General features: G+C 35.8%; 1 protein-coding gene across 1 annotated transcript in view; it reads right to left on the reverse strand.

The window, feature by feature from the left end:
* LOC150080329 (dynamin-1-like) overlaps nucleotides 1-26,166 on the reverse strand; it is a 265,277-nt gene that overhangs the window by 37,300 nt on the left and 201,811 nt on the right. The window contains exons 13-15 of the mRNA XM_090380686.1: nucleotides 24,318-24,391; nucleotides 8,628-8,745; nucleotides 872-1,012 (exon numbers count right to left, since the gene is read on the reverse strand). Of these exons, the coding sequence (XP_090236812.1) occupies nucleotides 872-1,012; nucleotides 8,628-8,745; nucleotides 24,318-24,391 (333 nt within the window). The remainder of the gene's footprint in view (nucleotides 1-871; nucleotides 1,013-8,627; nucleotides 8,746-24,317; nucleotides 24,392-26,166) is intronic.

Raw genomic sequence — 26,166 nt, forward strand, 5'->3', positions numbered from 1 at the left:
TTATATTAGTGGCAAGTGATGCAAGAAAGCAAAGTTATACAGCATCAGCAAAAAAAAACTTACCCACATCACCTGTCCATCTCCCTCTAATATTCTCTCGTTTTCCCTTGGATCTATCCAAGCTATCCACTTCCACAACAACAACAGATAGAAGTTTTTTCAAGCTATCAACCACCTGCTGGCTGAAGGAAAACTTCCTTATGTCTATCCTGCAACCATCTTTCCACAATTTGCATTTATGATTCCTCACTATGTCTAGACTGAGCAACAGAAAGAAGACGCTATCAGCACTGAGCTCAATCCATCCATTCCCAGTCTTAAACATCTCAATCAGGTCACCTCAAAGGTGCCTAGTCTAAAGATGCTACAATTTGTAGAACTGAAGCTTTTCTTGGTAAGAGCATTCTTTGTCCCCTCACCAATCTTGTTGCCCTTCTCTGCACCTGTTCCAGCAGATCCACATCTTTGCTAAAATGAGGCCTCCAGACTTGTATGCAGTACTCAAGATATGGCTTGATCATTTCCTTGTACAATGGGATAATCTCCTCCTTATCCCTGCTAGAAAAATTCCTGTATATTATTGACAAAACCCCATGACCTGCCTTGGAAGATTGTCTGCAATGGTCAGAGTACTTCATGGATTCCATGGAAATATCTTTCAGCTATCCTTGTTATGCATTTTTGGGCTACAATGTCTCAAGGGCAAAAGAAAAAATTATTCTCTTTGAAAGGAAAAAAATTATTTCCTTTTGCTAAAATTGTAAAAAAAGTAAATGACTAATTTTATGATTAATAAAATGAACATAAAAATAAGTCTAAGAAATAAAAAAAAGTAAGAGGTTCTATAAGATCTATACATTAAGGAACATACCTCTTTAATCAAAAAACAGCAGATATATTTCAAGGTTATATCAGCCACAGTCTTCTTCACTAGACTCATATAAGCAATTACTAATCTTTCTAATCGAGTTACACTCTTCTTATTTATATCACGCCGTGATTCCAATTCTTTCTGTACAGAATTAAAAAAAAATAAATTTTATTCTTGATCAAAAATAAAAATTTCCCGAGTATCAATACTTCTGATAAATTACATCATTTTGCCAATGCAGTCTTAGACAATACAATTTTTAATAGCATACCTTACAAAATTGATACTTCGTACCAATGATTTACACATTACTTGTTAATGAACTTGAATTTGCTATTGTACAGCTCACATTCTCAATAAATTTCACCAGAAATTGTTATTGACACTGTTGTCAGTAATCTGATATTTTTTAAAGTATTTTTTCATTTTATACTTGGAATAGTTCTGTAATTAAACTAATTGCAAATTAGTATTAGCAGTAGTAGTAGCAAAATGATGCAAACAAGCTTTACAACATCAGCCATTAAAATAAAATTTAATTTAAAAAATTACTCATTTCATTTTTCCATCACTTCTAATAATTTGTCCACTCCTTTAAATTTGTTGTGACTACTCACATTAACAGCATCAGATGGCAGTTTATTCCAAAAATAAATTATTCTCTGTCTGAAGGGAAATTTCCACACATTCATCCTGCAACAATTCTTTTTCAATGTCAATTTATGTCTCCTTATGTGTATCATCCAGGAAAAGTGTAAGGTTAACATTATCATTTTTTTCCATTTTTTTTTTTACTCAAATCTCTTTAAAGCCATTTTTTACTCCATCCATTTAAAGCCAGTTACACAATCCATTAAATGAATTGAGTAAACAAAACTACCCATTATACCATCTGGATTATTGATACCCAAATGTAGTACCTTGCATTTATCAATGTTAAACCACAATTTCCATTTTTCAGCCCATCTGTGTAATTTTTCCAGATCTTGTCGAAGTAGAATATCATTTACTATCATTATCACCCAACCTAGTTTTGTATCATCAACAAACTAAGACATTAAACTTGATAGGCCTACATAAATATAATCAGTAATATTATAAACAATAAGAGAACCAACATCAAACCCAGTGGGATTCTCTCAAAATATTATTTTATGGAGAGTAGTGCCCATTTATCTCCTACCACCCAACAATTCCTTTGTCAATAGCAGCAACTTGTCCACAATGCTGCAATCCTCCAATCTTTACAACAGTCATTCATGTAGAATAGCATTAAAAGCCTTACTGAAATCAACGTACACAATGTTAAAATCATTTTTTGCATTTAGTTCTGTTGAGAAAAAATATGCACAACTTCATAGTAGCAAATCACTTCAGTAACAAACAACTTCATAGTAGCTTAGTCAAAGAAGATCTTCTCTTAGCAAAGCTGTGAATATCATGTGAATCCATGTTGTGAATGTCATTAGCATTAGCAGATGCACATGATGCAAGAAGGCAAGCTTATATGGCATCAGCCAAAAAAAAAAAAAAACCCTTCCTGTTTCACCCATCCATTCACTCCAAAAGTTTGTCTAGTTCTGCCTTGAATTTATTTAAGCTGTCAATTTCTATTCCAAAATGACAGATGGAAGTTTGTTCCAGCAATCAACCACCCGCAGGCTAAAGGCAAATTTCTGCACATCCATTCTGCAACTGTCTTTCCTCAATTTGAATTTATGCTCCCTCAGGTGTGGAATCTGAGCAAGAGGAAGAATCCCATGAGCACTGAACTTGTTCAAACCATTCAATTCTTTATAAATCATATCACCTTGCAGGTTCCCAGTCTCCAGACATTGAAATTTGCAGAACTTAAACCAATCTTGGTAACAGCAACCTTTTGTTCCACTCACTAATCTAGTTGTCCTTCTCTGTACTCATTCTAGTAGCTCAACATCTTTCCTAAAAAAATGAGGCTTCTCCAGATCTGTATGCAGTACTCAAGGTGTGGCCTGACCATTGCCTTATACAAGGGGATAATCATCTCCTTATTCCTGCTAGCAAAATTCCTATATATCACTGACAAGACCCCATGACCTACTTTGCAGCTTGTTTGCACTGCTCAGAAAACTTCATATCTGACTGCATAATTACCCCCAGGTCTTTTTCATTCTCCACTACTCTGAGTGTAGTACAGTACAGTTGGTATATGTTATTCTGGGGTTACTGCTACCCATATGCAGTACTTTGCATTTGTCAATGTTAAACCTCAGTTTCCACCTCTCAGCCCATCTGCTCAACTTTTCTAGAGCCTGTTGCAGTTGCTTACCATCCTTTCTGTCATTAACAACCATACCAACCTTTGTATCGTCTGCAAATTTGGACATTAAGCCTGATATACCTTCATCAATATCACATCAATAAATACAGAAAACAACAATGGGCGCAACACGGACCTCTGGGGAACTCCACTAATAACATTAGTCCATGAAGAGCAGCACCCACTCTGTCTTCTCCCACTCAACCATTCCTTTATCCACAGCAGCAACTTGCTCTTAATGCCACACTAATCTAATTTGTATGGCAATCTTTTATGTGCAATAGTATTAAAAACTTTTCTGAAAGCTAAGTATATGACGTCAAAATTATTTTTTAAATCCAGTTCCTTTGATACTGTGTTACAGTATTTAATCAGATTGGTCAGACAAGATTACCCTTAACAAAACCATTCTGTGACTACAGTACAGCTGTATTCCTGGCTAGATAGTCCTTCATTAATTCTTTAACTGGAGACTATTATTTTCCCTGTAACAGAAGTCAAGTTAACAGGTCTGTAATTACTGATGTCTTTACTTGATCTCTCTCTTTTTGTGAACTGGGAATACATTTGTACATCTACAGTAAATAGGGACCTCTACTTCTTTATTGAGGTAAATTTGTGTCCTCATATAGCTCATATTTAAGTACTGGAAATGCTCAGAAATCGCATGGGGCAAGGTTAGAACTGTGACATGAGTGCTCTATTGGTGTTTCACTGAATGGCTGCCAGTGCCTCCTCCTTCACCAGATGATGTGATAAGATTGACAGCATATTGTCTTAAAGCAAAAAACCACTGTTTTGTCAAAAACTCTGTTTTTTTTTTTTTTTTATGTTTGTACTACCAATGAGTTAAGTGACACTGCATAATATTCACCATTTTTAGCACTGTTTATCTGAAGTTTGCATCAGTTCAGGTAATCAGCTCTAAAGAATCATGCTTTTAGAGTCAAAAAACAATATTAGCATCACTTTTCCAGGCAAAGGTGCAATGTAAAACATCTTCTGTAGAGGCAAGTTTTTGAGTTTCTCAATCCTTTGACTTGCTTTAATTCTTGATCAGAGTAGCTATTCCAAGGCTTATCACAAGTTATAATGGATGATATAAAATTAGGGTTTTGTTTTATTGAGGTCATCATGGGAGGGGAAGTTATCTTACACACTCAGCTCATGTTTATTTTCAGAATCTAAATGTAGTGACCCTTTCCATTGAACAAATTTAAAATGACAGACAAATCTTATAATGATAATCTCCTGTCCTCATTCAACGATCGATCAGGTTTCTTGATAATCATACCTGTAGCAATAGTGCTTGCCCCCATGTGTGCTATCAACTGCAATTTTTTTTCTGCCTTTCAAAAGATTCTGCCATCTAAATATTGTTGCTTTACTCACTGCCTCAGAGCCATAAGCTTTCTGTAACATCTTTAATGTCTTATGATGATACTTCAGATGTCTCAGTGCCAACTCTCAGAGCGTCACACAAATTTTGATTGCATATCTTTATCTAAAGCATACAAAATATTGTTCAACATTGCCATTTAAAATTAGGTTTCATAAAACACTTATGAAACACAGACATATAATAAAATGCAACAATAACTACAGGTAATTAGTGTTGCCAGTCTCATTACTTTTCAAACATTCCTCATAGGAAAATATGTTTTGGGATACTCTGCAACATATTACAGATTTGTTTGTACCAAGAGCCATAATACTTGGACCAACCATACATCCCGTTTTATTTGCCATGCACCGGCCATCCCGCCATTTTAATAAAAATATCATTTTTGCTCATTTTTTTAAAAAAAACTTTAAAAAACACTTAAATATTGGTGCAACATAACCTATAATCATGATTATATCATACGACGGCTGCTATTGTGAGTAGTAGTCATTCGTGTAACCACAGGTGGAGGCGCATCAATCAAATGCTGAGAATTCTACCTTATAAACTTCTTTTATTGCTGCTAAGTACGGTATAAGTACTAGAAACAATAATTCTCATCACAGTAACATGGCCAGGAGTTGCTGGTGGTTACCACTATGACTGAAATAGACCGACAATTTTTGTCATAGACCTTTAACATCAGTTCAACGATGTGTTGTGTGTCAGCAGTCTGTAGTTAGCATTTGATCTGTGTGATTGTCAGTTATTGCATACACACACTTGAAAGTTTTTATTTTATAATATTAAAAGTTTTAAGCCTCAAAATTTATAATGTCAAAAAAGAGAAATTGCACATTTAACGAAGACCTTCAAAAAGAATTCAAATTTATTAAACTGGACAACTGGTATAGTGATAAAACAAAAGTGGCTTGTTAACATTGTAATGTACATATTTTTCTGTTGCTCATGGAGATAGAAGTGACAGTAACCAACATCTACGTAGCCAGAAACATAAGGATGCTGCAAAAACTTTTAATTCGATTCAAAACACAGCTCGTTCATCGTAAGACATAACAATGGAGAAAGTGATAAAATCACAGAATGTGAGGCTCTTGTTGCCAATCATACCGTACACCACAATCAGAGTTTTCATAGAAATGACTGCTTGTCAAAATTGATAAAAAAAGATTTATCAACCAAAATTTTCTTCTGCATGTACAAAATCACCATATATACTGGGTGAAGTAATACAGTGGATTCCGGTTATTTGGGCCACCGGTTAATCGGGGCAGCCGTTTATTTGGGGCAAATCTTAAAAAACAGAAACCAATCGAGAAAATAGCCAGGGTTTACTCCGCTTAATCAGGACAGCATGCCGTTTAATTGGGGCAGGAGACCGCAGCACTGGAGATTACCCTACAATTGTCTCCGACTGAACCACGTGGTTCAGTCAAAATTCTGGAGATCACAACCATAAAAACAATTAGCAGTCACCTGTTTATTGGGCTTTTCTGTTAGTGAAATCTGTCATAAATGGACAGTAAACTCGATCTTACTGAATTTGCGATAATACCGACAGCTGGAATTCTGTGGGTTATTATGGTGAAATGTGTTTACACTTCCACGAAATCTTCAATCATATAAAAAAATTTATTTTCAGATCTTCTCTTTATTCCTATTTTTAAAGATTCGTAACTCGTTACTCCGTTTTCACTTGCGCATATTGTGTTACTTGCAATTTGTGTGTGCCGTGTTCTTTGTTATTGATTGCTTATCTTTTTACTGTTTTAAATTTTAATCCCCACCCACAAATGTCAGTGAAAAGAACTGTCAATTAGTTCGTATGTACATATTACAGTACGTATTAATTATTCTGATTATCACGTATCATTTAATTTTTTAATTGGTAAAGTAATAAAGGCTAAATTTGTACTTAATATATCTTTACTTTTATAGCCTGTGGATAATATTCCTCCTATTTTCACTAATTAGAATTGCTGTTTAATAGAATTAAAATCCAATTCACAAACACGATCACAATGACCGGTGTTTACTGCACATCGTATATTGAACGGTACTTTACTATGTTGAGTTCGTCGTAATGTGATTTGATTGTACAGTGAACCAATTGTAAAGGGGGGGGGTACATTGTATTTTTAACTATTTACATGAAACTTCGGATAATTGGGGCAGCCGCTTAATCGGGCCAAAATGCACTAGTCCCGATGTGTCCCAAATAACCGGAATGGACTGTAATAGATTTGAATGAAACTAAAAGCCTTTAATAAGTTTAGACATGTCAAACAAAAAAGACATGAAACTGTTTCCGATTGTTGTACGGTACTTTTTGCCAAACTGTGGTGTTAAAAGTTAAAATTATAGATTTTACTTCTTTACCTGGTGAAACATCTGAACTACACAGTATTATGTTGAAGAAAATAACAGATAAATTCTCCTTACAAAACAAAAGTTTGGCTCTGTGTGCCGACAATACCAATACAAATTTTAGAGGTTGTAAAAGAGTTGGTAAAAATAATGTATGGAGAAAACTTGAAAATCAGTTGGAGCGAGAGATTATTGGTATTGGTTGTGGTGCACATGTTATTCACAATTGTTTCCAGTGTGCTGTCGACTGTCTACCAATCAATATTGATTGTCTTGCAGTTAAATTATACAAATACTTTTTTATATACAGTCAGATTCAAAGAACTTAAAAACTTTTGTGAATTTGCAGGAGACAATTATGCAAAATTATTGGAATATGGAAATAAAGATTTTTGTCCACGGGCCCATCAACTGACAGAATTTTAAGTATGGTTGATGAATTTCATTCATATTTTCTTTCTCAAGAGAAATGTCCTGTTATATTGAAAAAATAATTTGAAGACCCCTGTTTGAAATTATGGTTGTCATTTGCAAGAGATCAAGTTTCAACATTCCAAACATATATTAGTTTTATTGAAAAAGATAATATTTCAGCTACAGAAGTAGCTATCAATATTGAAAATCTTAAAAACATTAAGCCAGAAAAAATGAACTTTTATAACAACAGATGTTAAAAATAAAATAAAAATGTTAATAGACGGAGGTGAAATTAGTGAGGTCAAGTTTTTTGAAGTAGTTAAGAAATTTTATAAAACCAGCTTAGAATATGTAAACAAATGGAATTGCAGGTTGGGAAATACTGAAAAATTTAAATGGGTAATGGAAATAAATACAGGACAGTTTCAATGAGGAGCTTATTACACAAAAAAGAGCAGATGAAACTTGCATATTTGATTAGTGAGTATTTATAAAAGCAATAGTTATCAGGCAGTTGGGCACACGGAATGAAGAAAATATTTCTATATTTGGTGGATGGGTTCAAATATTTTCTGAAATGCATGAAAAATGTCTAGCTTTCCAGGATTTTAGTAATGTTGTGGAATTTGTTCTTTGCCTAACTGGAAATACAGCTTCTGTGGAGAGAATATTTTCCACATTGAATAGCATACGGTTGAAGGAGAAATCCAAATTAAGTGTTGAAACCTTGAAAGCCGTGTGAATTATAAAGCAAAATTGTAATATCGAGTGTGATAAGTTTTACAAGATCTTAAAAGAACAAAGTTTGTTAAGCAAAATGCATTCATCCAAAAAAATATTCTTGGTGTGAACTTGATGATGTGCAGTCCCCCTCCACATTGACCTAAAAACATTTTATTGAATATTTTTTTCTGCTTTTTCTGAACAACATTTCTTCTCCCTGTCTCATTTTTGCCTCCAGGAATTATGGTCGTCCATGAGTCATGGAGATAGGAGTGAAATTAGCCAACATCTTTATGTAGCCAGAAACAAGGATGCTGAGAAAAAAAAATTGGAATTCGGTTCAAAGCATCAGCTCGTTCATCATCCCATTTTTATTGTTCCCCATCCTATTTTGCCCTCAAGGAATTATGGTCAGCCTAATAATACTATAATGCTACTTTGTGTCACAATGCTATTTAGTATATTTCCTAATAAAGATGTAATAAAGGTGAGGCCAAAGCTGGTAAGAAATAACCTCATCAAACTAAGGTAACCACTAAACATACCAAATTATTATCTTTTTCTTCTTCTTTTTTTTTTTCTTCTTCTTCTTTTTTTTCTTCTTCTTCTTCTTCTTCTTCTTCACTACCGGAAGCAGTTACTGAGTGTTCATCGAGTGGATTTCTGACTCAAATAAACCAACAAAAAAGAAAGAAACATAATATTTCACTATAAATTACATATTATTACTATTTTATTATGGCAACTCATTATCAGAATAGAGATGTTTATTTTTTAACTGATGAAAAAATTATTTATGTTAACAGTATGGGGGATCCTCAGTATGCGGGTATTCGTTATCTTAGTCCCGGCAGTTACAAGGATTTGAAAATTAAAGAAAACTTTTTTCCTTGAGAAAGACCAAGCACTTGATTATTTTTTTGTGAGAACGATCTTCTTTCATAATAAAAAATTTCTAATAAAAAAATTTTCCCATTTTTAAGTTCCTTCATCCATTTTTTCTATGCACAAGTATATAATAACCATTACTATATAATATCGGTGTAAATACACCATATCTACTCATTCTTCACAACGAGCTGCCCATGTATTGCACTACCTCAAATAAAAATGCTTCACTTCAAATACCAGGGTATCTGAACCGATGAAAAGCCAACTAGCTTTGAAATGGTGCCATTTGGGTGGTGGTGCCTACCGAGAATAAGCAACAATAGTCTTCTCTGTTGGGGAAGCATTACTTATACGAGGTAGTGCAATACAGATGAAATGATGCCTTTCACACTACTACTGTAGATTTTCTTTAGAGTTCTTGTGATATATCTACACTGATATTATATAAATGTAGAATCTTGAACTCTTAAAATATTATGCCTAGTTTCATTTATTTAAATGATAAACATTACAAAAATTTGGTCCCCGTTTTAAGTGTAAATTTCTGGAACCAATTATCTTTGAATAACGAGGATCCCCTGTTCAGGCAGTACTAGGTGGTAGACGACTCTCATCAATTGTTGCAATACCACCACTTTGCTTATTGGAGGCTTGAAGTGATGGAACCCATGTTTAGTCTCTAGAGCTAAGTTCCGGTCAACCCTTCCCCATCTCTTCCATCATGCAGTATGATTGATGACTTTTGAGGTTATGATGAACATTGTGGTGAGATCCAATATTCCTTACATTTCGAGGGTACAGCTCTAAAACAGTGTTTGCAGGCTGGCCGCTGGTTAATACACTGGACCGAACCTATTGGTAACTCTCTAGGAGGCTTCCGGATCAGCTAGTGTATAATCTTGCTACCTCTATTCTGCCGGATAGTGACTGGAGGGAGTCCGAGTAGTGTGTATGTAGGGAGCATTGTCGAGGCCACGTTATGTCAAGGATCTGGGTATATTCTTACCATGTGTACGCCATATCCAAAAATTTCATTACTTCATACAGCATGTCCCACCCACTTTTTCTTACTATTGAATACACCATGAATTGTCAAACTAATAGAGCAAGCTTATCTGTGAAAAGATCTAAACCTCCCAAGCACTTCCTAATTCATTTCACAAATATACGTGGTCTCAATTCTAATCTCAACGATGTCCATTTCCACTTGCAGTCTGCCAAACCCCATGTACTTTTTCTGACAGAATCTCAGTTATCGGTTGATTCAACTACTGCTCATCTCAGATACCCAAATTATTCGCTGTATGATTCTTTTTGCCTCAAAGGTGGTACTTGTGCATATGTCCATTCTGATATTCCCTGTCAGAGACTTGGCAATTTGGAATCTCCTCTCTTTGATCTTCTCTGGCTTAAAATCTCTCTACCTCATTGTGTCAAATTCATCTTTTCTCTCTACCGTTCTCCCAACTCCACTAATCACTTGGAGCTCTTTGAATTCCTCTCTTTGCAACTTGACTTTCTCCAGTCCAACTTTCTAAAAGTGAGGTAATTTTCCTTGGTGATTTTAATGTTCACAACTCCAGCTGGCTTCCGTTTTCTAGTCACACGGACCCAGCTAGTCGAGATGCTGAGGCTTTTGCAATTACTAATGAACTTACACAGATTGTTCATTTACCTACAAGAATACTGGACAATCCTAATCATACAGCCAATATGCTGGATCTTTTTCTCACAAACAACCCTTCTAAGTACATGGTCGAAGTGAGAGGTCCTTCAGGCACTTCAGATCACAACTTGGTGATTGTCTCTTCTCCAATGGAACCTTTATCTAATGGCTATTCCCAACCTCGTGTTGTTTGGCATTACAAGAATGCAAAATGGGATGACCTCCGAGACTTCTTCTTTTCCTAGGTCGGATTACTGTTTCAAAAGTTCTGATGTCAACGTTTGCTCAGATCATGTCAGTGAAATTATTCTTGCAGGAATGGAATCCTTTATCCCACACTCCACTTTAAAATCTCATCCTTTATCTAAACCTTGGTTTTCCAATAAATGTGCTAAGGCTGTTCAAGAGAAGAATGTTGCATATCGTAATTGGCTTGTTTCTAATTCTTCGGTTTCATTTTCTGCCTACACCAAAGCTCGCAACAATTGTAAAGCAGTTATTAACTAGTCCAAACTAGAGTTTGAACAGGCTAAGAGTAGAAAACTTGCTTCTTGCCCTGATGGTAGCCGAGCATTCTGTTCTCTTGCCAAAGCCATTGGCCGCAACTTTTGCCCATCTCTGCTCCCACCTCTGTCCAAACCAGATGGTTCTGTTGTCACTTCAACTAAGGATAAAGCTGACCTGCTAGCATCCCATTTTTCTTTCAACTCATGCATTAACGATCTTGATAAAACACCTCCCACTATTCCCAACACGCTCCATTTAATGCCTTCTGTGGTCTTCCGTCAAAAGGATGTTAGAAGGATTTTGACGAATCTTGATGCTAAGAAAGCTCCAGGTCCCGATGGTATTTCTCCACTTGTTCTCAAAACCTGTGCTCCTGAACTTACTCCTATTCTTTGCCACCTTTTTTTCACTTTCTTATTCCAAAGGTGTTTTTCCTTCTGCTTGGAAATTTGCTCATATCCAGCCAGTTCCTAAAAAGGGTGACAAATCTCTCCCCTCCAATTATCGTCCCATTGCAATTACTTCTACTCTTTCTAAAGTAATGGAGAAATCAATTAACCGCCAAATTTTAAACTACCTAGAAACCTTCCATCTGATCAACGATCGCAGTGTGGATTCTGTCAGTGTCGATCCACTGGTGATATTCTGGCTTACGTTATCCATTTATGGACTAATTCAATGGAAAGGTTCAGTGAAACACAAGTAGTTGCTCTTGACATCTCAAAAGCTTTCGATTGTGTTTGGCATAAAGGTCTTCTAAACAAGCTTCCATCTTATGGTTTGCCAACTGTTTTTAGTAATTGGTTATCCAGTTTTCTCTCTTATCGCTCACTGAAGGTGATGGTAGATGGCTCTCTGTCTTCTAACTTCTCCACTAATGCTGGTGTCCCCCAAGGTTCAGTTTTTTCCCCCACTCTTTTCCTCTTGTATATTAATGACCTTCTTCCATTGACTGGAAATCCTATCCATAGTTTTGCCAATGATAGCACATTGCATTCCACTTTCCATTTTGAGAAACCTTGTCCTGCTCAATCAGCTTCAACTTCTCGAAAATCTGCTACAATTCCTTAAATGCCGATCTTCAGGTAATTCTCCAGTGGGGAAAAGACAACTTAGTTGATTTCAACCCTTCTAAAACTCAGTCTTGTCTTATATCTCGCAAAAAGGATTCTTCTGCTCCTATGCTTATCTTTAGTGACACTCCAATTTCTAGGCAAAATGATATATCTCTTTTGGGGATTACCCTGACTTCTAATCTCTCTTGGCATAAGCACATTACAAATATTGCTTCTTCTGCATCTAAAAAACTTGGTTTTCTCTTTCGCTCTCGGCGTTAATTTTCTTCCAAATAGCTGCTCATTCTGTATAAATCGCAAATCCGCCCTGCCATGGAATATTGTTCCCGCAACTGGGGTGGTGCCCCCAAAACCTCTCTCAGGCTTCTTGATTCCATGCAGAAGAGGGCGGTTAGGTTAATTAATGACTCATCTCTAACAGTGTCTCTGCACTCACTGTCTCTGCTTCTGCTGCATGCCTCTTCTACAGATACTTCCATGGGCACTGTTCTTCTGAATTGGCTTCTATAATTCCTGCTCTCTCTTTCAAAACAGTCCAAACATGTGCCGCCACCAGCCAATATCCATTTACTGTCCAACTTCAAACTCACAGAACTAACTTTTTATCTTCCTCGTTTATTCATTCAACTGCCGTTTTCTGGAATAATTTTCAGGAAATACGTTTTACGTATTTCCTGAAAATTACAGTCTACAGAAGTTCAAGTCCAATGTCAACAAATATCTTCTTTCATCTTCTCAACCTCCAACCCAAGCACGGTAATAAGTACTATAGGTTCTAACACCTCTCGTGTTTGGGGTTTACATACCAAAAAAAAAACCAATTTTCCTCTTTCTTTATAATACTACATAATAAGTTCAGCCTCCGTAACTGAGTGGTCAAGAGCAGTATTGCAGTAGCACACGCTCTTTGAGTAGACTGGGGCTCAAGCCACTGACTAAATATGGTTGATCTGCCAACCTGAACTGGATCAGCGTGGCAGATTATGGTCCATTTCCCTCAACATGAATTGTTGAGGGGGCTTTTATCCTGAGGTGGATTGATAATGGCTGCAATTTGACAATTGTTTTTTTTTTTTTATAATATTAGTTCTATTCCTGTATTCTTTTGTTATCTGCAGAAGAAATGAATATTGCTAAAGCTATTCTTTGGCAGTTTTTCTTCTCATTTTGCATGGGATTTAACTGAAATTCACTGAATTTTAGAAAACAGACCTTAAATTTGTTATGCAGTGCTTCTTTATAGCCTGTAGCTCAACCATAACAAAAATATTGGTTGAGTGCACCATATACATACCCATTATCTCTGTCGCCTAGTACAAACACTTTAATAAAGACTGCTCTGAATAAATCCATTGACAAATGGTTGCTCTGAAATGGTTACTCATGCCATTAACAAATGGCTGTTCTGAATAAATCCATTAACAAATTTCACACGACAGTTTTCTTATTAAAAATAAAATAATAACAATAATAAATTGAAACCAAAGCAAAACTACTTGTGCCAGTATGTTTACTATCTGATTATATCTTAACGTTGCTTAATGTTTAACTTCATTTTGTTCTAAGCTTGATTTAGTTACCTTTTTAAAATTGTGAGCTTTTCAGAACAGAAGAATTTGCAATTCCTTTCTCATTATGTGGGCAGATAAAAGTTTGCTCACATTGTGAGAAAAGCGCAATCAGTGACCCTGAAATTTATGAAAAATGTTTTAAAAATAATATTAACATTAGCATTAGCAGAGGTATATGGATGTAAGAAAGAAAGCTTATATAGCATCAGCCAAAAAAAAACAAAAAAAAAAACCTTCCCATTTTGCCCATCCATTTAGTCCAAATGACTGCCTTGAACTTATTTAAGTTGTTAACCTCCACTACGGATGGAAGTTTAATCCAGCTACCAATCACCAGCTGGCTAAAGACAAACTTCCGCACATCTATTCTACAACTGTCATTCCTCAATATGAATTTATATCCCCTCAGGTGAGTAATCTGAGCAAGAGGAAGAATCCCATCAGCATTGAACTTGCTCAAACCATTCAAGGCCTTATACACCTCAATTAGATCTCCTCACAGGTGCCTAGTCTCCAAACACTGGAATTTGCAGATTTATGGTAATGGCAACCCTTTGTTCTACTCACCAATCAGTTGCACTTCTCTATACTCGTTCTAGCAGCTTTACATCCTTCCTAAAATGACACCTCCAGACCTGTATGCAGTAATAAGGAGGTGACCTATATGCAGGGATAAGGAGGTGATTGACCCCTTCTACAAGGGGACAATCACCTCCTTATCCCTGCTAGCAAAATTTCTGTATATCATTGACACGACATCATGAGCTACTCTTGCAGCCTCTCTGCAGTGCTCAGAAAACTTCACATCTGACTGCACAATTACCCCAAGGTCCTTTTCATTCTCCACTACCCAGTAGCACCCAGTTGGTACGTTACTCTGTGGTTGCTGCTACCCATATAAAGTACTTTACATTTGTCAATGTTAAACTTCAGTTGCCACCTGTCAGCCCATCTACTCAACTTTTCCAGATCCTGTTGCAGTAGTGTACAATTATTACTTTCATTAACAACCCTGCCAACCATCGTATCATCTGCAAACTTAGACATTAACCCTAGATATACCTTCATCAATATCATTGATAAATACAGAAAACAATAATGGGCCCAACACCAAACCCTGGGGAACTCTACTTATAATATTAGTCTACGAAGAGCATTGTCCATTGATTACCACTCTCTGTCTTCTCCCACTCAACCATCCTTTTAACCATTGTAGCAACTTGTCCTTAATGCCATACTGCTCCAATTTGTACAGTAGTCTTCCATGTGCCACTCTATCAAAACCTTTCCTAAAATCCATGCACTTATCTGAACACAGTTTGATTTGATTTTGATTTTATTGGCGCATTAGCTACTAAGGCTATAATGCGCCTTCTGAACACAGTTTAACTAAGTTTAGGCTTGGAAGTTTTCATACTTCACTAGCTTAGGCTTTATTTTTCATGAATGGCATATCATATACATTCATTTGCATATCCATTTTCCATATTCTATATATAAAGTTACATACATAGTATAATAAAAAGTGAGAAAATAATAAAATTACTAATAAATGTAACAGGAAATAAAAAAGATGAATATACAGCTACTGCAACATGTCAATTTAAAATTTAAAAATATAACAAGGCCATAGCCATTAAAATCAGATAAAATCTAATAAAATAAAATTTAAAAACCATTGAAAAGACTGGCCATAGCACTGAGATAGGGAAATATCACAAGTTTCAAATGGAAAAACTATACCATTTGCAGGAATTTAAAGTAACAAAAACTTGACATGGGAAAGGAAAAAGTAAATAAATAAATGGATAAAATAAATGAATGTGTACACACACACATACACACCTTTCTATGATATGCAACATACATTCTGAAAAAATTGTGTGTAATAAGAATGCATGGTATAGCATGAACATTTCATATCACAGTCAGGAATGGGTTCCATAAAAGCTAAAATTTGACAATACTTATTCCTCCCTCCCCCTTTTTTAAACTTATTTTTATCAATATATATATTATGCTGTGATTAGTAAATAACATATTAAAACTCAAAGGTATTAAATCAAAATTTAATGAAATAAAACATACATGAGCAGTGATACTTGGTTTTCGGGTTTAATATTTCAGTTGGAGGAAAGGGGAGATGGATACCTTCTTATATTGGGCCAATTTTTTTAAAGAATAAATGTAATGTTGGTTGCCTAGTTTAATTTTTTTACTGCTTTTTAAATAAATCTGTAACTACAAATCAGGTTGTATAATTTTAATTTGAATATGCAGCACCTTGATGTCCAGATCCATCTAACCTCAAAAACCATTTTTGACAAAATTTTAATACCACAATTTTAATAAGCTGATATACCCACAAAGAGGTGATCTTTGTATATTTCCTGACTTTATTTTATTTCATTCATCTTTCCTTGTATTACATTAATCTATTGTGGTTATTCATGAGTATAAAGGCGGGCTTCTTGAGTAGGGACATGCATTTTCACTACTGGAGGTAAGTGTCAGTATTCGTAATTGGTTTTTTCCCTTTAATTTGATTGCATTGTTGATTTATTTTAAGTATTAAGGTAAACTTGGTATAAAATTTGTTCTTAGCCAATTATGATCTTAATAGCAGTATTAGTATGTGATAATACCAGTGTCCTTGTCTACAACAATCTTGAAGACTATATATGCAGTTTTTTTTGTAATTGCAATTAATTTACTTTTGATATGGATATAAAGTAGTCCATTACATTTTCTTCTTCCCTTTCCAAAACTCATAAAAAGAGCTAAAATTTAAACTTGTTTGTTTACTTTTTGAAGCAATAATATCATCTCAGCTATTTATGGTTCACTTAACTTGATTTCATTGATTTCTGTACCTGAATTTCAGGTACAGAAATCAATGAAATTATGAAAGTCAAAATTAAAGTAATGACTTCCAATTTTCAAAGCTGTTTTTATGCTGTTGTTGTTTTTGTTGTTATTTGGTTTTTAGGAGCATTAGCAACTAAGGCCATATTGCTCCGGGGATATCGGTGGTCATTCCCTGACCTTTCCACATCCTCCGTATTTGGTGGTCACGGGCTCGAACCCCAGTCTAATCAAGACGCGTGTGCTACACACTGCTGCTCCTGCCCACGGAGGTGCCATTTTTTATGCTACCACTTATTAAAACTGTGTCTACTATTAGCATTGGAAACACAAGATAGCAGCATGTACTGCAACAGGATCTAGAAAATTTGGGCATATGGGCTGAGAGGTGGCAACTGAAGTTTAACATTGAAAAATGCAAAGTACTACATATGGGTAGAAGTAACCCCAGAGAAATGTACCAATTTCTGCAGCAGCATGTTCGAGAGGCAACCAGAGAGGGTAATACTCTTGATCTGGTTATCAGCAGTGGTTGCAGTGAATTCCATCTGCTATCCTGTCTCTGCTATTCCAACAATATCCACCTTTGATGTCTTGACCAACACTTCAAATTCATCAAATTTATTTACTATACTTCTAGCATTGGTATACATGCAAGTATACCTGTACTATGTATAAATATATTGTGCGCACACATCAGAAATACATAGCTATATCTGAATAAATCAAAATATTAGTAAAACGGCATCGTTTTAAGTTATATCTCATATTGTGTATACCTGTACCTATTATTATTAGTTACCCTAACACATCCCATATATACCCAACCTCCAATTTTCAAAGCTGTTTTTATGCTACCACCTATTATTGTTTTAAGTTTTATCTCATATTGTGGTTGGTTGGTTTAGATTTTATTGGCGCATTAGCAACTAAGGCTATAATGCGCCAAGACCAGGTCTCTCATATTGTATATACCTGTACCTATTCTTATTATTAGTTACCCTAACACATCCCATATACCCAACCTCCAATTTTCAAAGCTGTTTTTATGCTACCACTTATTAAAACTGTGTCTACTATTAGCATTGGAAACACAAGATAGCAGCATGTACTGCAACAGAATCTAGATAATTTGGGCAGATGGGCTAAGAAGTGGCAACTGAAGTTTTAACATTGAAAAATGCAAAGTACTGCATATGGGTAGAAGTAACCCCAGAGAAACGTACCAACTGTGTGGTACTACACTTAAGGTGGTAGAAAATGAAAAAGATCTGGGAGTAATTGTGCAGTCAGATATGAAGTTGGTCCTATTGATAAGCTCATACACTTGCTTTCTTGCATCACATGCCACTACAACTACTGGACAAATTCCATGAAAATTTGTACATAAGCAGGAACAATATTTGAAATGACACTGAAAAGCCTAGATATATATACATACTTTCTGGGGACCCACAAATGAAAAATATAGATCTACATACATACTCCTGAAAAGGTTAATGGCTATCACATCTGACCAATCTAATTAACTACTATGAAGTCACTAATGCGGCATCAAATTGCGGCATCCATGCCACACAGAGGAATGTCACCCCACCATGTTACCAGGCAATACAAGGCTGTAAATGACTCATCAACAGGTGCAATACCACCACTTTGCTTATTCGAGGCTTGAAGTAATTGAACCCATGTTTAGTATCCAGAGAACAGCTCCATCAACACCCCGATCTCGTCCATCATGCTAAATGAGTGATGTCTTTTGAGGTTATGATAGGCATTGTAGAGAGATTCAATCTTCCTTACATTTAAAGGGTATAGCTCTAAAATGGTGTTCACAGGCTAGCCACTAGATAGTCTACCATACTAAACCTACAGGAAACTCTAAGAGGGTTCTGGATCAATGAGTGTACAATCTCTCTGCCTCTACTCTGCCAGATAGTGACTGGAGGGAGTCTGAGTAGTGTGTAAGCAGGGGCATTACCAAGAATATGTTATGTCAAGGTGCTGGTTACATTCTTGACATGTGTATACCATATCCAAAAATTTCATTACTTCATACAATCTGTCTCCCCTGCATTTTATTACCGAATACATCATGAATAGTCAATACTATTTGTGATGTATACTAATAGAACAAACTTCACTGTGAAAAGATCTAGACCTCCCAAACACTTCTTGTTCATTTCATAAATGCATGTGTCTCAGTTCCAATCTGAATGATGCCCACCTACAGTTTGCCATCAATCAAACCCCATGTACTTTTTCTGACAAAACCTAATTATCAGTTGATTCAACCAGTGCTCATCTCAGTTATCCTAATTATTTGCTGTACAATTCCCTTCTTTTTTTTTTTTTTTTTGGTAGTTGTTGGCTCTGTGGCCATAATGCACCTCCCAAGGTTTTTGCAATACTTTGATCCAAGCCCGAGGCGGGATTTGAACCCGCAACCTTTGGGTTGCTAGGCAGGTACTTTACCTACCTGGTCGGCACAATTCCCTTCACTTCAAATGGTGGTACTTGTGCAAAAGTTCATGCTGATATTCCCTGTCAGGCAGTTCAAGATAAGAATGTTACATATAGCAATTGGTTTGTGTCCAAACTGCCAGGTTCAATTTCTGCTTACACCAAAGCTTGCAACTGGACAATCCTACCCATACAACAAACATGCTTGATCTTTTTCTGACAAACAACCCATTCGAGTACACGGTCGAAGTGAGTGGTCTTTAGGCAACTCAGATCACAACTTGGTGATTGTCTCTTCTCCAATGGAGCCTTTATCTCATGGCAATTCCCAACCTCGTGTTGTTTGGCATTACAAGAATGCAAAATGGGATGACCTGCGAGATTTATTTTCTTCTTTTCCTTTGTCAGATTACTGTTTCGAAACTTCTGATATCAATGTTTGCTCAGATCGTGTCAGTGAAATTATTCTTGTAGGAATGGAATCCTTTATTCCACAAACTTTGGTTTTCCAATAAATGTACTAAGGCTGTTCAAGAGAAGAATGCTGCGTATCATAATTGGCTTGTTTCTAATTCTTCAGTTTCATTTTCTGCCTACACCAGAGCTTGCAACAATTGTAAAGCAGTTATTAATCAGTCTAAACTAGACTTTGAACAGGCTAAGAGTAGAAAACTTGGTTCTTGCCCTAATGGTAGCCAAGCATTCTGGTCTCTTGCCAAAGCTGTTGGCTGCAGCTTTTGCCCATCTCTGCTCTGACCTCTGTCATCTGTCAAAACCATATGGTTCTATTTTCACTTCAGCCAAGGATAAAGTTGATCTGTTAGCATCCCATTTTTTTTTCAACTCATGTATTAATGATCTTGGTAAAACACCTCCCACCATTCCCAACACACTCCATTCAATACCTCCTGTGGTCTTCCATCAAAAGGATGTCAGAAGGATTTTGACAAATCTTGATGCTAAGGAAAGCTCCAGGTCCTGATGGTATTTCTCCGCTTGTTCTCAAAACCTGTGCTCCTGAACTTACTCCTGTTCTTTGCCGCCTTTTTTCACTTTCTTATTCCAAAGGTGTTTTTCCTTCTGCTTGGAAATTTGCTCATATTCAGCCAGTTCCTAAAAATGGTGACAAATCCCTCCCATTCAATTATTGTCCCATTGCAATTACTTCTATTCCTTCTAAAGTAATGGAGAAATCAATTAACCGCCAACTCTTAAACTACCTAGAAACCTTCCATCTGATCAACGATCGCCAGTATGGATTCAATCAGTGTCGATCCACTGGTGATATTTTGGCTTATGTTACCCATTTATGGAAAAATTCAATGGAAAAGTTCGGGGGAAATACAAGCAGTTGCTCTTGACATCTCAAAGGCTTTCAATTGTGTTTGGCATAAAGGTCTTCTAAACAAGCTTCCATCTTATGGTTTGCCATCTGTTTTTTGTAATTGGTTATCCAGTTTTCTCTCTGATTGCTTACTGAGGGTGATGGTAGATGGCTCTCTGTCTTCTAACTTCTCCACTAATGCTGGTGTCCCCTAAGGTTCAGTTCTTTCCACCACTCTTTTCCTCTTGTATATTAATGACCTCTTGTATATTAATTAAAGTTATTAATCAATCCAAACTAGATTTTGAACAGGCTAAGAGTAGAAAACTTGCTTCTTTTCCAAATGATATTGAAGCATTTTGGTTTCTTGCCAATGCTACTGGCCACAACTTTTGTCCATATCTAATCCCATCTGTAAAAACCAGATGGTTCTATTTCCAAGTCAGCTAAAGAAAAAGCTGATCTGCTAGCAACCCACTTTTCTTTTAACTCCTGTATTGATAACTATGGTAAAGGTTATCAATACACCTCCAACCATTCCCAGTACAATCCATTCAACGTTTACTGTTGACTTCCATCAAAAGGACGTCAAAAAAATTTTGAACAGTCTCAATGCCAAGGAAGCACCAGGTCCTAATGGTATTTCGCCAAGTATTCTCAAATTTGTGTTGCTGCACTGACTCCTGTTCTGTGTCGCCTTTTTACACTTTCTTATTCCACCTGGTGTTTTCCCTTCTGCTTTGAAATTTGCTCATATCCAGCCAGTTCCTAAAAGGGTGACAAATCCAACCCATCCAATTATTAATTCCATTCTACTTACTTCTACTCTTTTAAAAGTAATGGAGAAATGCATTAACTGCTAACTCCTAAATTAATGAGAAATCTTCCATCTGAACCATGATTACCAGTATAGATTCCATTGGTGTCGATCCACTGGTGATATATACTGGTTCATGTTACCCATCTATGGAGAAATTCAATGGAAAAGTTTGTTGAAACTCAAGCAATTGTTCTTGACATTTCAATGACTTTTGATCATGTTTGGCATAAAGGTCTTCTACATAAGCTTCGATCTTATGGTTTGCCAATTGTGTTTTGTAATTGGGTACCCAGTTTTCTCTCTGACTACTCACACTGTGGGTGATAGTAGATGGCTCTCCGTCTTTTAACTTCTCCAATAATGCTGGTGTTCCCCAAAGTTTGGTTCTTTCTCCCTCTCTTTTCCTCTTGTATATCAATGACCTTCTTCAACTGACCAAAAATCCTATCCATAGTTCTGCTGGTGATACCAATTGCATTCCATCTTCCAGTTTGAGATGCACTGCCCTGCACAAAGAGCTTCAACTTATTGATTACCCATTACCAATTCCTGAAATGCTGATCTCCAGTGGGGCAAAGATAATTTAATTGATTTCAATCCTTCTAAAACTTAGTCCTGTCGTATATCTCACAAAAAGAATTTTCTACCCCTATGCTTATCTTTGATGATATTCAGATTTCTACAGAAGATCACATACCTCTATTAGGGATCATCCTGCCTTCTAATCTCTCTTGATATTAGTACATCACAAATATTGCTTCTTCTGCATCTAAAAAACTGGGTTTCCCCTTTTGCTCTTGTTTCTCCTTTTCTGAACCCCTACTCACTCTCTACAAATCAAAAATCCACCCTACCATGGAATATTGTTCCCACATTTGGAGCGGTGCCCCCAAAACCTCTCTCAGGGTTCTAGATTCCATTCAAAAGAGGGGAGTTAGGTTAATAACTGACCCATCTCAAACAAAGTCTCTCCACTGTATGTCTCATATACATTCTGTTTCTGCTACATGCCTTTTCTATTGTTACTCCAATTGGCACTGTTCTGAATTGGCTTCTATAATTCCTGCTCTCTCTTCCAAACCAGTCTGAACAAGTGCCACAACCAGTCAACATTCATTTACTGTCCAACTTCAAACCAGCTTCAAACGGTGGAGATGGATTATTTCTGGATGCCACCATAGACAGGGTACACATACACACACGTCCAACTTCAAACTCAGAACCAATTTTTCTTCTTACTCATTTATTCTTTCAACTTCTGTTTTATAAAGCAACCTCCCTCCCTAAAAATTACAATCTACAGAAAATCAAGTCTAATGTCAACAAGTATCTTCTTTCATCTTCTCAATCTTCAACCCATGCAAGGTACTAAGTATTATATGTTCTAATACCTGTAGTGCTTGGGGCCTTCATAAAAAAAAGGGGGGGGGGGGAAATCTAAGTGGTAAGCAACAGAGAGTAATTATAAATGGTCACTGCTACTTGTGGACTAACGTTATGAGAGGAGTTCCACAGGGATTCAGTTCTTGGCCCCTTACTTACTGTTTCTAATATTCATTAATGATATTTCATTTCAAGTGCAATGATATTTCATGTGTGTTTCAATGTAATGTCTATGTTTGCTCATGACACTAAGAACAGTAGGGCAATTAATGACACTAATCAGAGCATGCTACATACAGGTATGGAGGCCTTATTTTAGGAAGGATGTGGAGCTGCTGGAATGAGTACAAAAAACACAATGAGACTGGTGCGGGGAACAAAGGAGTGTTCTTACCACGAAAGGCTTCAGTTCTGCAAATTGCAGCATCTGGAGACTAGGCACCTGCAAGGTTGGTTGGTTGGTTAGTTGGTTTAGTGTTTAATGGTGCATTGGCAACTAAGGCCATAATGTACCTGCAAGGTGATCTGATTGAGGTGTTTAAGGCTTTGAATGGATTGAGAAAGCTCAGCACTAATGGGATTCTTCCTTTTGCTTAGACCACCCACATTAGATATCACAAATTCAAATTGAGGAATGATGGTTACAGAACAGATGTGTGGAAATTTGCCTTTAGCCAGCAGGTGGTTGATTTCTGGAACAAACTTTCAAATGTGGTTGTAGAAGTAGAAAGCTTAAATCAAAGACAAACATTTGGGGCGAATTGGATGGGTGAAATAGGAAGGGATTTTTTTTTTTTTTTTTTTTTGGCTGATACTGTATAAGCTTGCTTTCTTGCATCATTTGCCACTGCCAATGCTACTTCAACAAGACTTTGATAATTTATTCGGATGGGTTGAGAAATGGCAACCGAAGTTTAACACTGGAAAATACAAGTTTCTTAATCTGGGTAGTAGTAGTAATTCTAGAGTAATAAAACAATTGGATAGCATCAAACTTGACAGTTGATAATGAAAATGACTTGGGAGTAATTATATATAGGTTGTTATAATAGCTCATGGAGTTATATCAATGGAATAAAGCCTTGGTTGTACATGGTTGGAACATCTACTTTAGGAAGGATGTGGATCTTCTGAGGAAATGTGCAGAAAAGAGAGACAGGTTAATTATTGATATAAACAGCTAAGAAATACTCTAAGCCTTTCTGTATATAATACAGTTTAGCAATGGATGGATTCACTTCCTTATTTTAAAAATTAAAAATGCTAAAAAAAAAATAAATTACTACTGAATCATGTAAAACTAGCTATATAAATATAACAAAAAGTTGGACAGATACTTGGATGGAACCAGGTGATTATTTTTTTCATGTAAAACTAGCTATATAAATATAACAAAAAGTTGGACAGATACTTGGATGGAACCAGGTGATTATTTTTTTCATGTAAAACTAGCTATATAAATATAACAAAAAGTTGGACAGATACTTGGATGGAACCAGGTGATTATTTTTTTCATGTAAAACTAGCTATATAAATATAACAAAAAGTTGGACAGATACTTGGATGGAACCAGGTGATTATTTTTTTTTAAGAGTTGCACTAAAAGAGAATAACATTTTTGCATTAATCTGCCTTTATTAATACTAATGCTAGAAAGTTTGAAACTTACAGAATGGCACTAGAATCCAAATTATTAATGTTGAAGAATGACATTTCTGCTTGAATAAAGTTCTTTAAATGCTCCTAAAACAAAGCAAAAAAAAAATTAAGCCACTTTGAAAAGCATGTGATTTAACATTAAAAATGGATTATTCCCTTGGTCAATGTAAAGAATTAGAATTTTACATAGAAGCTGCCGGCTGACTTGACCATGAACATGGCTGAAACAAAACAGTTACAAGCATTAATCATTAATGAAAATACCTTACAACAGCACTCATTGAATTCCACTACTATGCAGTCTCATTCACAATCAAAATATAAAATTTATTAAGAAATAATGCTAATACTACTATGTTAATTTCATACTTCCTTTTTCATTTTCTTAAAGCAAATTAATAGTATATTATTAAATAATGGAGAGATACTAATTGTAAGCAATTAATGAAAGATATATTATTTTACTGGACTTAACCATAAGTTCAAAGTTTCAGTAGTGATGAAAAAATAATCAGAAAAAAATGAATTGTGTAATACTAATGATATCATATGTCTGGCTAAGGTAGGAAACACTGAAAATATTATAAATAAACTTGATTAATTTGAACTACTCGTTAAGTCATCAAATGCACACATTGCAGGGATAACAGAGACATACATAATGATTAATAAATTGGTATTACTCAGACATAAGTGATGCTGAATTTGAAAATGGGGAGTGCAATGTATACAGGAAGGACAGCCAACACAGAAGGGGTGAAGGGGTTATGCTCTTAGCTAAGAAGCATATTAAATTTAAGACAGTGCATCCAGGCAACATGGGTGACCAGTGCAATTTTGAGTCAGTTCGTGGTGATGTTAGCACTGGAAAACAAAATTAAGAGTAAGAGTGCGTTATAGGCCTAATGATGGTAGTAAGTATACCAAAACAGCTATATAAAGAAACAGAGTGGGCGGACTAGTAAATCAGAATGTCTTATGATGGAGGATTTTAACTTCCAGGTGGAACAACTTCCCTCCCTAATTCCTGGAATTTGTAGCTTGACCACTCACACACTAGGAAGACTTATGTGGATTTCTTGGATGACTGTTTTCTATAGCAGCATATTAGAGAGGCAGGGCTTCTGAAAGGAATTTTATCAGGTGATAAAAAGTTTCTTTCGGGTCCCCTTCCCTTCTCCATTAGTCATCCTGTTTTTATCCATTATGGGTTTTATGCCATGAGCTGTAGCCTGTAAGATCAAAAAGGATATGGACGATGAGAGAGGGGTGGAATGGAGTGCTCTGTTGATTTTCTGCATTTGAGGCCTTATGCTCCTATACTCCCTTCATGATAAATATAAATAAAATAAAATAAAATAAAAGAGGATCAGAGATTTGATTTGAACATCTTTGTTAATGCTACAATACAGATAAGGAGAAAGAATCCACATTGAAACATCCTTTTATATTGCAATGCAGATCAGATCATCCAGCAGAAGACATAATTATTAGTAAAAAGTAAAAAAAAAGTAGATTATTTACTTTAAAAAAAGTAAATTTTTTTGTGAAAAATTTCAAATCACAGCATGAAAATGAATTATTCTGGCAATTTTTGTTTCAATACTTAGCTTGGTAAAATCCATAAGACGTTCCTGAGACATTGTAGACCTTAAATAATTTTTAATCAGCTTGAGTTTGCTAAATGACCTCTCTGCAGAAACTACTGTTGCTGGAATTGTTAATTCAATTAATAGTATTCTTAAGCTAACACAAACATTTGGAAACAGGTCACCAAGTCTGTACTCTGTTAACAGATCTAATGGCTTTAACTGTGCATTTACAAAATTTGCTTTATGTACTGAGGGTAAATGTTGTAT

The sequence above is a fragment of the Mastigoproctus giganteus genome, chromosome 9 (genome assembly GCF_048544385.1).
Source record: "Mastigoproctus giganteus isolate SK-2022 chromosome 9, ASM4854438v1, whole genome shotgun sequence".
NCBI classification, from domain to species: Eukaryota; Metazoa; Arthropoda; class Arachnida; order Uropygi; family Thelyphonidae; genus Mastigoproctus; species Mastigoproctus giganteus.